The sequence below is a fragment of the Venturia canescens genome, chromosome 2, assembly GCF_019457755.1.
Source record: "Venturia canescens isolate UGA chromosome 2, ASM1945775v1, whole genome shotgun sequence".
Lineage (NCBI taxonomy): Eukaryota > Metazoa > Arthropoda > Insecta > Hymenoptera > Ichneumonidae > Venturia > Venturia canescens.
Genome location: NC_057422.1, coordinates 4,309,401 through 4,324,686, shown reverse-complemented (window position 1 = coordinate 4,324,686; position 15,286 = coordinate 4,309,401). Strand labels below are relative to the sequence as shown.

The 15,286-nt window shown below is 39.4% G+C and overlaps 1 protein-coding gene across 1 annotated transcript in view; it reads right to left on the bottom strand.

Annotated features, from left to right (window-relative positions):
* orb2 overlaps positions 1-15,286 on the bottom strand; it is a 215,336-nt gene that overhangs the window by 36,096 nt on the left and 163,954 nt on the right. The window contains exon 3 of the mRNA XM_043413258.1: positions 9,901-9,951. Within this exon, the coding sequence (XP_043269193.1) occupies positions 9,901-9,951 (51 nt within the window). The remainder of the gene's footprint in view (positions 1-9,900; positions 9,952-15,286) is intronic.

The following is a 15,286-nucleotide window of genomic DNA, read 5'->3' as shown; positions in this document are numbered from 1 at the left end:
CTCATGTATGGGAATACGAATCGATCGAAATGATAACGACCCTCGAGATCCTTCGGTTTCTTTCCAAGACTCGTTCAGATTTATGCTCTGATCCAACGGTTATGCGGAGTCAATTGGACTGAGAAAAATGATGTCTTTAGGAAGTTTCTCGAAGAAAGGGTTGGATGCACGAACGGCACTGCATCATTCCCTTGCCAGATAGATTCAACGAAGGCCCTTTTTCCTTTTTATCTCAAACGCTCGTGCGTTTTCCGATTCTCGTATGTACGTACATCCATATGTGTCATAGATGTTTGCGGGCGTGCACACATACACGGGGAAGAATTGGCTGAGCAAGAGTAATGGTCGGCGAGGTCCCAGGTGCCGCTTCGGTAGAGTCTGCAATTTGTGACATTTCCGTCTCGAGCATTTGAATAATGTCTCTGGGGCTATGCCTGCGCATCTATTCCAAATGGCAGATGTAGATGAAGGTGATACAACCTTCACAGCTTTTTTCCTTTTCTCTTTGCCCTCATGATTTCTTTGAATAATTTGGCCGTGCGCTCTCGGCTCAAAGAGTACGAGAAAAAACAAAAAGAGATCAAGCTACAAGATGGGATACCAAGTGTACAATCAACCGGGAGCTGAGAATGAAAAGTTGGTGATGGAGCGACGCTTCGGGATGATGCACCTTAATGAAAAATTGTAAATGAGGCGTTTGAACGATGTGGCTGATTGGGGTGACTCGAGGTTTATTCATGTTTTTTCTGAGTGTGCGAGTATACGCTTTGTATTCACTGGAGACTCAACGTGAGAGCTCGTTTTTCAAATTCATTGAAATGTTTCGTTTATCATTTGTTTGATCTCCGATAGGTTCTTTTTGAAAATTCAATAGTTGAGTATAGTTATTTCGACGTTTGAAATAACGTTGACTTGCTAATTCACTTGAAAGGCGCTGTGTGACGTTTACAAAGCTGGATGCATGCTTTCTGCTCCTTCTGTATAAAAAGGTAACAGAGAGTAAAGTGCTACAACAAAATCTATACGCATCTAAAGAATACATTTAGGATAAAAGAGATGGAGAAAGAGAGAGGGAAAAGGGGTGAAGATAGATAGCACACAAAAGGGTGAATTTCCTGCAGCAAAAAGGTTTCCCGTGTGAAATTTCGCGTTTGGGTCGACAATAGAGAGTTGGATTTCGTTGCCGTGGCCAACGAGGCGGCCTAAACCAATATTCTTAGCCGATATCTCTCTTTTCCTCTTACACCGAGGCTACATCTTTTAAGCCCACCCAATACTCGCTCGTTCCCTTCCGTCATCGTTTTTTTTTCAACCTCTTCTCTCGCCTTGCAGTATCACAAAACTTTCATCACTCTTCTTGCTTTTACTAGTACGTCCTATCCAATTTCGAAAGCCAACATCTTGCGGCTGTCCGCAAACTCACCCGTTGCTCATCTTTTTTTTCTCGCCCTCGCTTCCTTTTCCTTACTCCGTGTTGTGTTTTATGCTTTGATTTTCTCACAGCTGTACGGAAAAACAATGCACGTCAATGACGATTTTTGCTCGGAAACCAGCCAGTGAAAAACTTTTACGAGATTTAAATGAAAATGTTTTTTGGCAGTAACTTTCTATACAGGGGACTGAGAGGTTTTGTTTTTTAGAAGAAATAACGTTAAACGAAAGTTTAATAAATGAAGCAAATTTCATTTATTTCGTAGCAGCTCGCAGCATTTCATTTTCATTACTTTTAATTCAGTACTTGTACGCCGAATTAATCGTCGATTATCTCGTCAAATGATTATCTTGCCAGTTAATCTTCGATTCTTCATTATTCCGGGGTGTTGATTTCCTGCATTATAATTATTCCGATTCTCAATTATTTCTTTTTCCTTCAACCTCCTCCCACAATCGCCAAACTACGCCCTGTCATTTTCCTCTAATTTCTTTTTTTTTTTATCTTTCTTGTGAGGTTTCCCTCCCCAAGGCTCCAAGTGACTTTTGTCATCTGAATGACTCAAGAGCTGACCATCAGATATCTCGTTTATTATCCGATCGCGTGGGTGAATAAAGTCAACGGTGAAGATAGCCTCGGTCGTACCGAGAGTCCGGATAACACCGCACGTTTCAGTCGGATCATACGACAAAAAAAAACCCTCAACGATGAAAAAAAGATTGCCTCACCATCGCAGACGAGGAGACACGACGGCCAGGGTTTATTTCACCATCAAGAGTTGACGGGGGTGTGTGAAAAATAAAGTGATTCTTGATACCATTCTCCTCGTTGTGTAATAGCCTGCTCATACAACACGAGATCTTTGTACTATTTTATTCTCTCGTCTCCAGAATTTATTTGAAATGTTTTTTTTGTTCACTGGTATATTTGACACAAATTGTTTCTTGAACACGAAAGATCCACGTTTCCAGTGTTACTCCGGAACTTTTGAGGTCTTTCACTAGGAGCAGAAAATCCTAAACTTATTTATCGAAAGGAACGCCAGTTACGAGAAAAATCAGTGACCACTTTTTCCAAGTTTCTTTCTACACTCACTCATTATATAGTTCAATAGAATCTTGGGTTAATTTGTATTCAAAAAAATCGAATATCAAAAAACCAAGTCACGAGCGAAGACAAAAAAATATCACAAAAAAAAAGATTGATGGAGAATCTACTCGGGAAAAATGGATGAATCACGTTTGTTTTGTACACACCGGTATCCCGGATTACATAATGCAAGAGCCACACGAGGATCGTAACCAGTCATCGGAAAGTTTGTCAAGGATGCGAGCTATGCGGAAGAACAAGAGCCGTCCCCTTTCATATAGCTGCCACTCGATCGTCAATGCTTTTGAAACTGGCAGTGGAAAAAAAAATCCTCCAGGTTATTTTCGTCGGGAAAAATGAGTGTGATTGAAAACGCACGAGATTTGAATAAGACTGAAATTTCTGCGTCGATGTAACGGTTTTACCACATTACTATGGTTTAATGCCCGAAAGTCATTCCATGACTTGACATGGAGTTGAAAAAGAGTTTAACTGGGAGCAGAATGTCGAGGAAACTTTGGTGAAATACGTCAATAAATCACCAAACAAATCTCATTTAACGAGAACCCTTGTAAATATTTTATCAGTGCAGCCGTTTTGACAAAATAAGGAAAACTTCCATCGAGTTACTAAAAAAATACGATTTCAACTAGGATGAAAAGAAAACTCTGCATCTAATAAAATCTTGACAAGGGGAAAGAGAAAGAGAGAAGCACCAGTCATAAATAAGGGAAATGGAAGGGGCAAAGGGTTTGAGGAAAGGGTCGCAGAGATGCCCTGGAGGATCGGAGCAAGACCCGGTGAACCCAGCGCCCAAAAGGGCACCTAATTAATGTATTGTTTTACCGGGTGCTGTGGTCGGCAGCGTGAAATCTGCATCAGCATGAATATGCAAGGAAACGAGTCGGACCTACCGGTGGCCCTCGCGTGGCTCGTCTATGAATATCCGTTCGTTTTACCCGTTCCCCTTGTGCTCCCAAACACCCACATTGCTTGACGAAAGTAACGTTCGTGTTGCTGTACACGTTGCCTGTGAACTTGCTTCCCCGAGTTCACCATCTTTCGTACTACAGAGCGAATCAAGTTCGAAAATCTTTCGAACTGAGGGCAACGTTTCGAAAATACGATTACAAGTGTTTTTTTTTAAATTCAATTTCGCATGAAATATTTGCGTAAAGCGAAGTGGAAACGATACTCATTTGAATTAGAATGAAAAATAAAACGAAAAAAATTACTCAGCTATTTCTCCCATCTATTTTTATGCGGATATATCGTTGAAAGAAAACATCCATCAGCCCTGATAAATCGAGAGAAAATGTTCACCCCGCGCGTATGCGAATTACAACTTGAAATATCTAGACACGGAAATAAGATACTGTTTCATCGTACAACACACAATTTCTCATTTTGACACGTCCTATATACACGTCGCTGCTCTTTGCGAGTCGCCTTGCCTACTTACCACCACCAAAATTACTCTCGGCTTCAATTCTCCCATTACACGTCATCTAGTATACTATACATATTAATAACCTCATGGGTAACCGGAATAGTGTATGCTGGCTACATGCATAATGCATTAGCCATGGCTGCTTTGAAAACTGGGTGGGAAGCTCTCGGGGCATCGGTGAGGAAATTTTGGTTTTGGAGCTTTTCGGGACGAGAGGTTTAATATGCTATTTACGAAAAATCGTACGTCATGAGAGCAGATAAGAATATTTCGTTGCTCAACGTTCCACGGTAATATTTTCTTGTGCTTTTATGATGCACGAAGTTTAATTTTGGTATTTGATAACAAAAAAAAAAACGTTCAGGAGTCTGTTAATTCTTGCAGTTTTATCAGCCCACTTATTTTGAGACGTTTTTTAAAATTTTTTCATAAAGTGTAACTAAAGTTTTGATTTCTGGCATTTGCGTCCCGCATCCAAACGGTGGACAACGGTAAAGTGAATAAAATTTTGTCACGTTCCAAAGATACGATGATAAATTCGTTGAAATTTGCTCGAGAAGGGCCAAGACACAATAATCTAATAATTGAAATGATTCGCCTAACGAGATAATGCGAAAAGATACACAGGAGTAGATGAAATTGTATCCCAACTCCTACGCATAGGTTTGTCAAGTAGATTCGCCGTTCGACGAGTTCATAGACACAGGGGAAAGAAGACGAATAAGAAGAAGAAGAAAGAAGAGAAGGAGGGAATACGGCAGAGGCAAAAAGGAGTGGGTCCGAGAGCCGACAAACTCTTGCGGATGACGCTGATGCCGATTCTCTCGTGGCTCTCGACGCTCCATGATTTACGAGCCCGGGAGTTTGCCGACGCGCGCGAGTTCGGCGCGGCTCCCGGGGACTCATTAGCGGTTACGTGTCAATTCGTTTGCACTGGTTAAGCCCCGGCGATTCGCCCTCGAGTCGTTTGAAGAAGATGAAGAATGAAAAAAAGCCTCCTGTATTCGTAAAAAAGAAGAGGAGAAAAAATCGAAAGCAAAGCACCGGCATTCGTCGAAACGAGCCGAGCCGGGAGGCGGAAAACAAAAACATAGCGTGAAATTCATTTGACCTCTTTGGCATTTGAGTATTGCAATTGTGCATGAATATATAATAAATCATGAAAAGCGAAGCGCCTCCGTAAGCTGCTTACATTATTTTCAACCCAACGAAGCTCCACAGAGCTTTTTCGCATTGATTTATGAAACTGAAATGATAACTGGGATGAATTATTTTCACTTCACAATGAGCATCAGAGCGTATCAATTGGAAAGTTCGTCCGGGAATTTTCTAATTGTTTCAAAAATATGCACGAGCGAAATATAAATGAACAAATTATTTTGCTTTTCATCGGATTACAGGATGGCGGAATTCGGTTTTTTTTTCATCCAATTGAACGCGGTAAAAATAGAACTAAAAAATACAATATTCACATTTACATTTTCGATGAAACTTCTGCCAAATGAGGCTACAAACTTTAATTGTATTTTTCGAATCTTCAGCTTCGAAAATCGATGTTCCCCTTGAGGACACACACCCATCACGCTAGTGCAAATTATTTGCACTTGGATTTTTCAAAACTTATTTATTTTATCCATGAATGTGTGGAATTAATCCTACAACGAGACTTTTTAGGGGTAAAACGATTAAGATCATTGAAAAAATTGAAAGATTAAGTTTTATTATGGAAAAATTGCCAAATTGAAAAAAGGAATTTTCGTGTGTGCAAATTTACACCGGTGTGGTCTCTACGGATGAATGGTTTAGTTTTTAAAATGAGAACGCGCATTTGATAGAAACAATATTCTTGTACAAGGCCTTTGAGTGTTCGGTAGAGACGATTGATGAACTAGCTTCAGATCTAATTCTAGATTCGAAGGCTACGCGCGCGAGTCCATCCCAAATGGTTCGAATACATGAGCGCATATCGCAACTGCATCTTGTATGACGACGATGCTCCGACGACGAATTGATTTTCTGGCAGAACGATTTCCCGATCTGGCACATCCGACCGCAATCTCCGTCCAGCCCGCGAGAGAGCTTGAGAGCTTCTAATAATAATACCTTAAGCTCTATTAATAATTTACTAAAATAATTTTCATGCTGTAAAATACTACGCGAGAGTCGCGAGTGTTTTCATTGATCGTCATCCAGACTTATCTTTGCTCAGCGTATATACGCTGCGACAGATTTATTGAGCTCGCAAGTTGACACACTTTCTCGCCCTTCCACACTCGATTCTCCCGGTTTCAGTATATTTTCGGGTTGAAAAAAAAATTTTTACCGAATAATTCACGACAAGCGAGGATTTCGTTTAGCCTCAATTCTCTAAGGAAACGAGTACCTGCGCGCACATACAGTGAAAATTCTTCAAAAGAAATTTCCATGCACACAAATATCTTACTCATAAATCAAGGAAAAATACCCGTTTCATACTAACAACGCTGTATGTAATTTCCGGTTGGTTTTACGGAACTTTGGATTCATGCATCTCGAAACAAACGAGTCATCGAAACTCCGTAACTCGTCGTGATAATTTGCATAATCTCGTCGAAGATTTCTGGTTTCAGTGAGAAATATCATGCTGTATTTATAATAACGTGCGCTCGCCCAGTACCAGCAGCTTCGCATCTATCGAGACATCCTCAACGTAATCGCGCGTAAAATATGTGGAGGAGAATAAAACGGTTGAATAGTCGAAAAAAATATGAATGCGAACACGCGTTAAAGCACCACTGTACGTGCTTTAATTTTATTCGGAATTGAAAAAAAGATTCGCGATATGAAGATAATCTCGAGTTATAGAGACCACGAGTTAAATGAGTTACGCGGTAATAATAATGCATCGTTTTACCGAGAGTGCATCCACACACAGGGCAGATTTTATCAACGTAAACACTTAAATAGAGCCATTTGACTCGCACATACCGCGCGCGATCTAGCAAACAATAGCAACGTGTTTGCCTCCCATGCGCCCGCCAGAAAGCCAGTTTGAATAATTGCGTGGAATAATTTATCGATAATTGCTCGCATGAGTTTATCGGACCCTGCGCATCGCCACTGACTGATGAGCACATCATTATTATTTTCCGTTCATCTTCTCTGTAAATACGAAATTATGTGGTTCGCTACTATTCTACGATTGTTAATTATCGTTTCAAAAAAGAAAATGCATATACAGCGGGGCTTACCGCCCTCGATACGGCTTCGTCGTGCGATATTGAAGTCAGCATCATTAGAACGCAACGAATAATACATTCTCTTTATTCATTATTTCCGAATCGTTCTGATTCTTTTGCGAGTTCAGTGTTTGGGATTAAAAAAATACTTCATGCTCGAACGGAAGTAAAAAGGAAGTAAAAAGCTTCATTTTAAGGGTGAAAACGTTCTCATTATTAGGCGGAGAGTTGCAACTTTAATTTGAAACGTTGTGAGCTTCATCTTTTATGTCGTTAATTCATCAAAAATTGTTTGATACGATTAGGGAAAATGGGAATTCGCAAAATTCCTACGGAGCCAGAAATATTTGAATCAGCATTTGAATTCCGAACGATTTATTAGCTCGAGAAGTAAATCAACGTTTTTTTCGACATTTTTGATCGGGATCGCTGAGAAATGCACGGTAAACGTCTACTCCGACGATCGGAAGGCACGAAATCCGAAACTCGAATGTTTTCAAGGGGAGTGGAAAGAATAGTCAGCACTCTGACGCGAGCTCGGATATGTGCGTGTGTAATACGAAACCCAAAAACCGGGAAGACACATCGAAAGCTTTTAGTCGCCGGATGGAAACGCCGAGACATTTTCTCACACCCCGAGCCGGACTCGGCAGCGCCATCACGCGTTTTCGTACATTTTTTCCATGAACGGAAATTCTATGGGAAGCGTTAAACGTTTCTCCTGAAAAATGCAACAAAAAAATCGAGTGCTACGTTCAGCGACGAATGAGCATTAATTTATTCCCCAGCTTGTGAAAAATTCTACGCAACTTTGAAGCCAAAAAATTCAAGTACTGGCGCTGTATTGACTCCAACCATAACGGATATTTACGAGAATATATTTCGATAAAAATGTAAATGATAAAGAGAGAATGATTACGTATTCAATGGTAATGTGGCGGAAGGTGTCAGCCGAGGATCGAATCTTTTGGCACATAGTAGCACCGCGACGAATTTTCCGTCGTTCATGAACATTTTTTTTTCATTTCCTCCCAGCTATCGACGTATCTATATAAATTGACATTGTGAATTATTCACGAGTATGTCTCAGAACGATTTTTTCTTTCCAAAGAAAAGATGGATGGCGAAACTTCGTTCCAGAATATAACATTAACACCGATGAGAATACGGACTCTCGTACGCACGCGTGAAAGCATTTTGTCGATACCTACAAATGCGAAGTCGATAGGTATAATCGTGCCGAATGAGTTTTTTTCCATCCCCGTACACAAAAGTTTTGCAACACAAATATTACGCCCGCAGAATGATTGAACAAAAGCAGATAAAAAAAGATTCGTAAGAAAGTTGAATTTAGAATTTACTGCCGTGGATCTAAAAAAATGGAGATTGCATACCGATCAGCTACTTTTGAAGTCAAACCCTTGAGATTCTGCTGAAACTTGCGCCGGAAAGAAAAAACGAAAAATTAAGCAGCGAAAGTGCGATTGATAAAATTTATCGAGTTTTTGGCGAAAAAGGGCAGTGAGCAGTGAAACGAAAGGCCGAGTTCAAAAGTGTCTTTCGGTGTACGAAATGGTTCCATGCGCAAAGCTAAAACACGTTCTCGGAGTCCGAACAATTAATAACGGCGAGTTTCTTCCGAACGTTAAGCCACCGGGGAAATCTTAGTCGTGTGAAACGCCACACGTCTTGCTCTCGTGAGCGTTCAGCGGGAGAATTAACCGGTGGGGAAATGAGTTGAAATTAAAGTTACGAGAGATGAGAAGGAGCTTCGAAGAAAATCCTCGGGAAGAGAAGTATGAAACTATATACGCTGAAGTTGGATCGAGCTTACCCTTAATCGACGTTCAAAGTGAGTACCTGAACGTTAAACGTGGCCACTCGTCCGGGAATTAAGATTCAAGGACGTCCTGCTGCCTTCAGACTCTCGCGTTCCACGAGGAGGGGCAAGATGTGAAATCGAGAAACTACCTTTGTTCTTATCCAACTGTGAGTCCTGTGAGGTACTCGGATATCGTCGTTTATCATAACGTTAGAGTTTGGCGCTCAATAACGAAAACGAGGATATACTCGAAACGGAACGTTCGAAGCTGATGAAAGAATGCCAGTTCCACGGGGAAGAAAGGATTTCAAATGTGGACGTTGAATTCGATTGATTTTTAAATAATTTGTTAAAAGAAAGTACTCTTAAACGTGTATCCTGCGTCTTAAATTGGCTGATCTCTCGCAGACGGTTTATTAGTGTCGACAGGGCCAGATTACCTGTGCACCAAAGTACGTGGCATAGAAAGTGAGAGATCAGCTATTTCGGTCGAGGTCAATTTGCTTCCCTCTTCTTTCTTTCCTTCTTTTTTGTTCGTCTGATTCTCTCGTTTTTTGCGCCTTCGCTTTCTTTCGCGAACTCGTTGAAAATCGTACGCCAACGCGAGTGACACTGAAGCCGCGTGACTCGTACTCGCGCTTCGAATCGCGGCATTACACGCACTCTTGGCGAAGGTTCTCAACTGACGTTGCCCCTCAAAGTTTTTATCACTGGAGAGTCAATACGCATATTTACGGGTGTATCAGGGATAATTTATCATTGTAAAATTATTTTCTTCGATTTGTCATTTGACTAGGAAACTGCGATAAAAAGTGCATTGGCATCCCGCCTTAAACTATACCGAGCGAAAAAACATTGACCCTTCGCAAGTTATATTTTGTTTACTCACCGTGCAGCTGGGCGAGAGACTGTAGCGTGCTGGCGTTGCAGTTTATGAAACCTAAAACAGACAATAAACTTTTCTTAGAGGATGCTCGCAGGCTTGACGCTCGAATAAGACGAGCTAAAATCATCATCACCATACTGAGAGTGTTGAAATCGGAAAACGAGTAAACAACTGATACACCGCGAGGTTTATGTTCCCGATGATCTGGCTTATTCTACGAAAACATTTTACTCCATTTGTTTTCTACAATCAGAAACATTACGATTGATTCAACTGAATTCTTCTCTGACAGTACAAATTGTATTTACTACAGGCTTCGCGATAAAAATAATAATAAAGAAAAAAAGAATATAAAATATTGTCAGTGGTAAAAGATTCGAAATACGATACGTATAGTCGTACGTTTAGTTAGTAATAAAAAGCATAAAAAACGAAATCCATCCAGAAATGGGATGAATTGGCCAATGAGCTATTTTCGTTTTACTAATTTTTTCAGATTGTTCAGTCTTTTTTTTAAGGAGTTTCGGTACAGAAGAAATTGTTTCGGTATTAAGAAATTGATCAAATTTGGTGATAAATGTTCTTCAACATCGAGTGCGAAAACACAAATTTTTTCAAAATTTTCTTCTACTTAGTTATCGAGTAATCACGCATTAAAGCAGATTTCTTATGCCCGGAATGTATACCTATATATATGGAAACGCTATGCTTATACACGTGAACTTTTAGTGATCAATTACTCGATAACTGTGTAGAAGAAAAATCTTTAAAAAATTGTATTGTCAAATGTGGCACTAAAAAATATGTTCACCAAATTTTATAAAATTCTGAACTTTTTGAAATTTTTTATGTTTTTAGCATGGTTTAGCATGGCAACATTGTATCACCTGTACCGAAACTCCTTAAGGATTGCTCATTTATAATCTAATTTTAATCGTCCAGCCTTAAAGGTTCGTCGTCATAGTTAGCTAATGATAAATGTTTCATTAGGAAAAACGGTTTCTCTCTGTTTAATCATCAACAATAATTTATTTTAAGGTGCATTTTTATCCTCATTGTTTTATGATGAGTTTATATCGAATCGTTACTTAGCCAATCGAAATAGAATTCGAACGGTCAGTTGAAATCGTTTGAATTAAATTGTGTGAGAGAAACTGCAGAAAGTACGAATGCTCGGGAGGAGGCTGCTGAGAATAGATACGTGACGACCAGGGTTATCGATAATCGATATCGTTCGCGCAGCCTTGTGACGCATTCAACATTCTTACAACCCTCTCGAATTCAGATTTCACGATTATATCGCATTTCGAACACGGCCTCAATTTTCTGTAATATTTTCAATTACAACAGTACTCGACCGTAATCAATTAACTGTCGACGGATACAAAATTTAGACGTATTGGGATTCATAAAATTATCCGAATTAGTTAACCGTCCGAGTTTACATCAATGAGTCTAATGGCTCACAATGAATTGCTTTCTCGATGATAAAACCTAAATTGAACTTCATAGACAATAAAATAACTGTTTCTAGTATTATTGATCAAATTGAAGAATTCTTTTTCACTAATATCAATGTTTCGACTTTTGTCAGAAACAAATTTAATCCGAAATAGAATCTCTCTGTGGAATATATGGAAAAGAGTTTTTGCAATAATCGAGTTCTTTTGATTAGGCAGATTTATTTGTTGAACATAAAAAATGGCGAAAGTAATTCGATGGCTGGGCGAATAAACTCGGGTGGTTCGCAATAATTTCTTGATTGTGTGGCTCTCGATGGAAACAAAGCTTGTCATATTGCTCGGTGGATCCATAAAATGACGAGATTATGCGGAGAAATAAAAACACAAACACCCGAGGAAATCTACGAGCATTCCCATGCTGTACGAGAGGTAACCTCCGATCTTGGAGTCCAGACCGGCAGTTATAAGAGTTTGTTGCCGGGTCTCGAACTCGCGCAGAGTGCTAAACATTGGCATTTGTAAGTCTGAATTAAGAGCTAGAGGTAGAATCGACGGTGCAGCGTAGAACTGCAGCAAGGAAGTGGAAAATCCAGCCACAGAATCACCGGCAACGTTCATCAATTTCTCGCTTCGCTGCACTCATTCTATCTTCTTCATGCACGAATACGAAACTTCAACGATTTTTTCAAATAACTCGTTAACCGTTGTTTACGATTAAAAGTATCTTATAATTAGCAGAGAAGTAGAAAGTATTGTTTTTATTTTGAACCAAACAATAATAGCCATTTTTACGAATCATCAAAGCAAAACTGTCCTCGCAGCGACCGCCTTATAATCACGATTAATATGAATTTCATATTCTACAGAACGTTCGCGAAACTTTCAACTCCTTTAGCACGCATTTGAGGTTGCCCTTTGCTTAAGGTAGATTATGCCCGTAGGATCATATTTTACGGATGCCTAAAGTCAAAAAGCAGTTCAAAAATGTAAATAAAGATGAAAATTGTAAATAAAATTTTCAATCTATTTTCTGGCAAATGAAATATTAATCGGGAATCCATCCTTGACTGAAGTCGAAATTTCATTCGTCCCTGACGAAAATACTATAGTTTTTCATATAAACAATCACTTTAGAGAGCGCAAAGGGAAATGGATCAAGAAAAAAGTGTTAATATAAAGACAAAAGGCTGTGACAGGAATGGCCCAAGCCAAGAAGAAACAAAATACCGAAATAAGCAAATGTAAGATTACGAGTGCTCATTTTACCAATTCCGTCCAATCTTTAACGTAACAATATCTTTATTACTATAGTGAGACAATCGTTTCGAATTTATTCCCAATCCTTCATTATATACTTCATTGTTATTATTACTCTGAAGCATTAGAAAGCCTAATAATTCGATGAATCGATCGCTCTGAGTCTATCAAGGCCAAAAGTACAAATTTTGACGAATAACGAGAATTCTCAACATGTTTTGCAACGTATTAGATACGCGGTCAAACTGTTTTATTAAACGAGCAAGACTCGATAATATTTGTAATCATTACTGTAATATAATACAAGGCTCGTCGTAGTCAGGAAATAATTAAGCACAATCACAATGTCGGAAGAAGTTGATGCATGGTAACAGTATCGCAAGGACAGGGAGCGGGTTACGTGTGCAAGCTAATCAGAATATGATTTGCCGGAAACGAGTGAAACAAGTGGAACAAGCTTGCAGTTATATTATTATTTGAAATATGAAGTAATTCGTATCGACGTTGAGTCAATTGATATTACCAGTTTATTGTCATATTCATTAATAATTTCTGTAACTGTGGAGAACGTACAAGGAGGAACGAAGCTTGCTCATAATCTTAAGGAGAACCGGACCGTCTTCCGGCAAAACGAGTTCGTGTGTGGCTTAACTCGTATGTATACACCGACGATGAGAAACCCGTTCGAAACTGTTGAGAAGCATACATTATGCGTATTTGAGTATAGAGCATATATGTCCAACGTCTATATATAGAAGTTTGAGTACAGTCGCTTCCTAATCTCTGAGAGTTACCGAGCGAAGGAGTCCGCACAGTGCACGAAACCGTAACGATTATACATGTGCCCGTTGTGTGTTCTTGAAGTCTCTCGTGCTCGTTTGTTTCTACATCATGTGCAAAATATCTTTCCTTGCCAACGAGAGACATCGAGTTACCGAGGTTTAGAACAATTCTCTTTCGAGACCACGTAACAAAAGAGTCCTGCCTCGAATCTAAATTGTCATATTTTACGTTTTTATTTGCAACGATGTCTCTTTTCACGAAATTATTCCACGAAATGCTCTCTCCTCTCTTTCTCTCTTCCCCTTTCAAAATAGCAGACAGATTTTTCGAGTTCTACGGACTTTTGGATTCGCTTGGTTTAAAAATAGCATTTCGCTAATCGGACCGTCATGCGATTGCCTTAATCGCATGATGGGGATGTTAAATCGTTTCGGAAGCTTTCATCTTACTGACAAATTTATGCAAATTTCATCATTAAAACACCATCGAGGGACACTAAAATTTCGCAGTATTTATTTACATATTTTTCCTTCATACTCTTTTCGTGGATAACACTTGGCCGAATGAATGAACCTGCAGACCGGTGCACAAAGTGATGGACGATTATCGTATAAACTCATCGGAATGTTAAAATATTATTTATCCCAGAGAGCCATTTATTACTGAATATTCCTTCGAATCTGCGCATGTGTAAATGCCCGATTATCTAATCATATTATTTCAATGAGCATGATATACAACCAGTAAATTAATAAAACGTCAGAAACAAGTTGACAACTCTATCAGGGGTCTTTTGAAATTTAATCTATGCCTTCGTTAAAGGTACTATTAAAATCCACTTAAAAACAAAAAAAAATCAACGTAATGATATGGATGTTATGCACAAACCGTTCCACATACCGACTTCAACACTTGAAGTGAGCACGTAGCATCAATTACGAGATCCCCCCTCAGCGTTACTTCGTACGAAGGGTCAAATGATAATCTTTTTTTTTTTTCTTATGAAAATAGTTAATAAGGCAAAAGTTGATGATTTGTCACGTAAAATCTGGGAGAAAAATGACGATAAGCGAAGGAACAAGCGGGAGGTCGTCGTCATGCACTGGCTTCTTACGAAGTTTTGCATACAGGCGAATCCGTCCTATCTTCGTATTACATACGTACGGTTTCGCATTCTCTCTCGAAGCTCAGCACGACTGTAGGAAAATCGATATTCTGGCATGTTATAGCAGAGGGCAGAGGAATGGGACGAACGAACCGGGATTATTTATGCTCACGAACTTTGCAAAGTCTAAGCTCGAAGACTATGGCTTCGCTCGATCAATTCTCAGCACTTTTCGTACTCCCCGTACAGCGAGAAAATATTCGCACATGCTTGTTCGTGTAGTAGTGCATATACAGATATCGTATGATGAGGACTCAAACGTGGTTTCGTCACGGAAAATCCTGAGATATCGTGCACCTTTTCGCGTCTCTAATGAAGTCTTGAAATTTTTTTTACTTTTGTTACAACAAAATATCACTTGTGCCATCGTTGTTCAATGGCTAATTACTCCGTCGACATTTTCAACGTGAATGCATGGGACTGCGTGGTTAACTAAAATATCAAATTTCATTTATCACACGTACAGCTTGGCCCGATATAAATGTAAAGTTCAAACTGAATTTAGTGAGAACTGTGGAACTGTTAATTTAAGATCCCAAAAACATTTTCCAATTTGGAGTCGTTTGGTCGTGACAGCGCGTCGCGAAAAAATATTCTCTTAATGCAGGCGCTTAAAAACCAAAAATTTCAACTTTAGATTTGACGAATCCAGAATTTGCAGCAGCGAATCCCATCAAAAAACAAAATGTTACTGTAAGTCCATCATCCGATCACTCGAGGT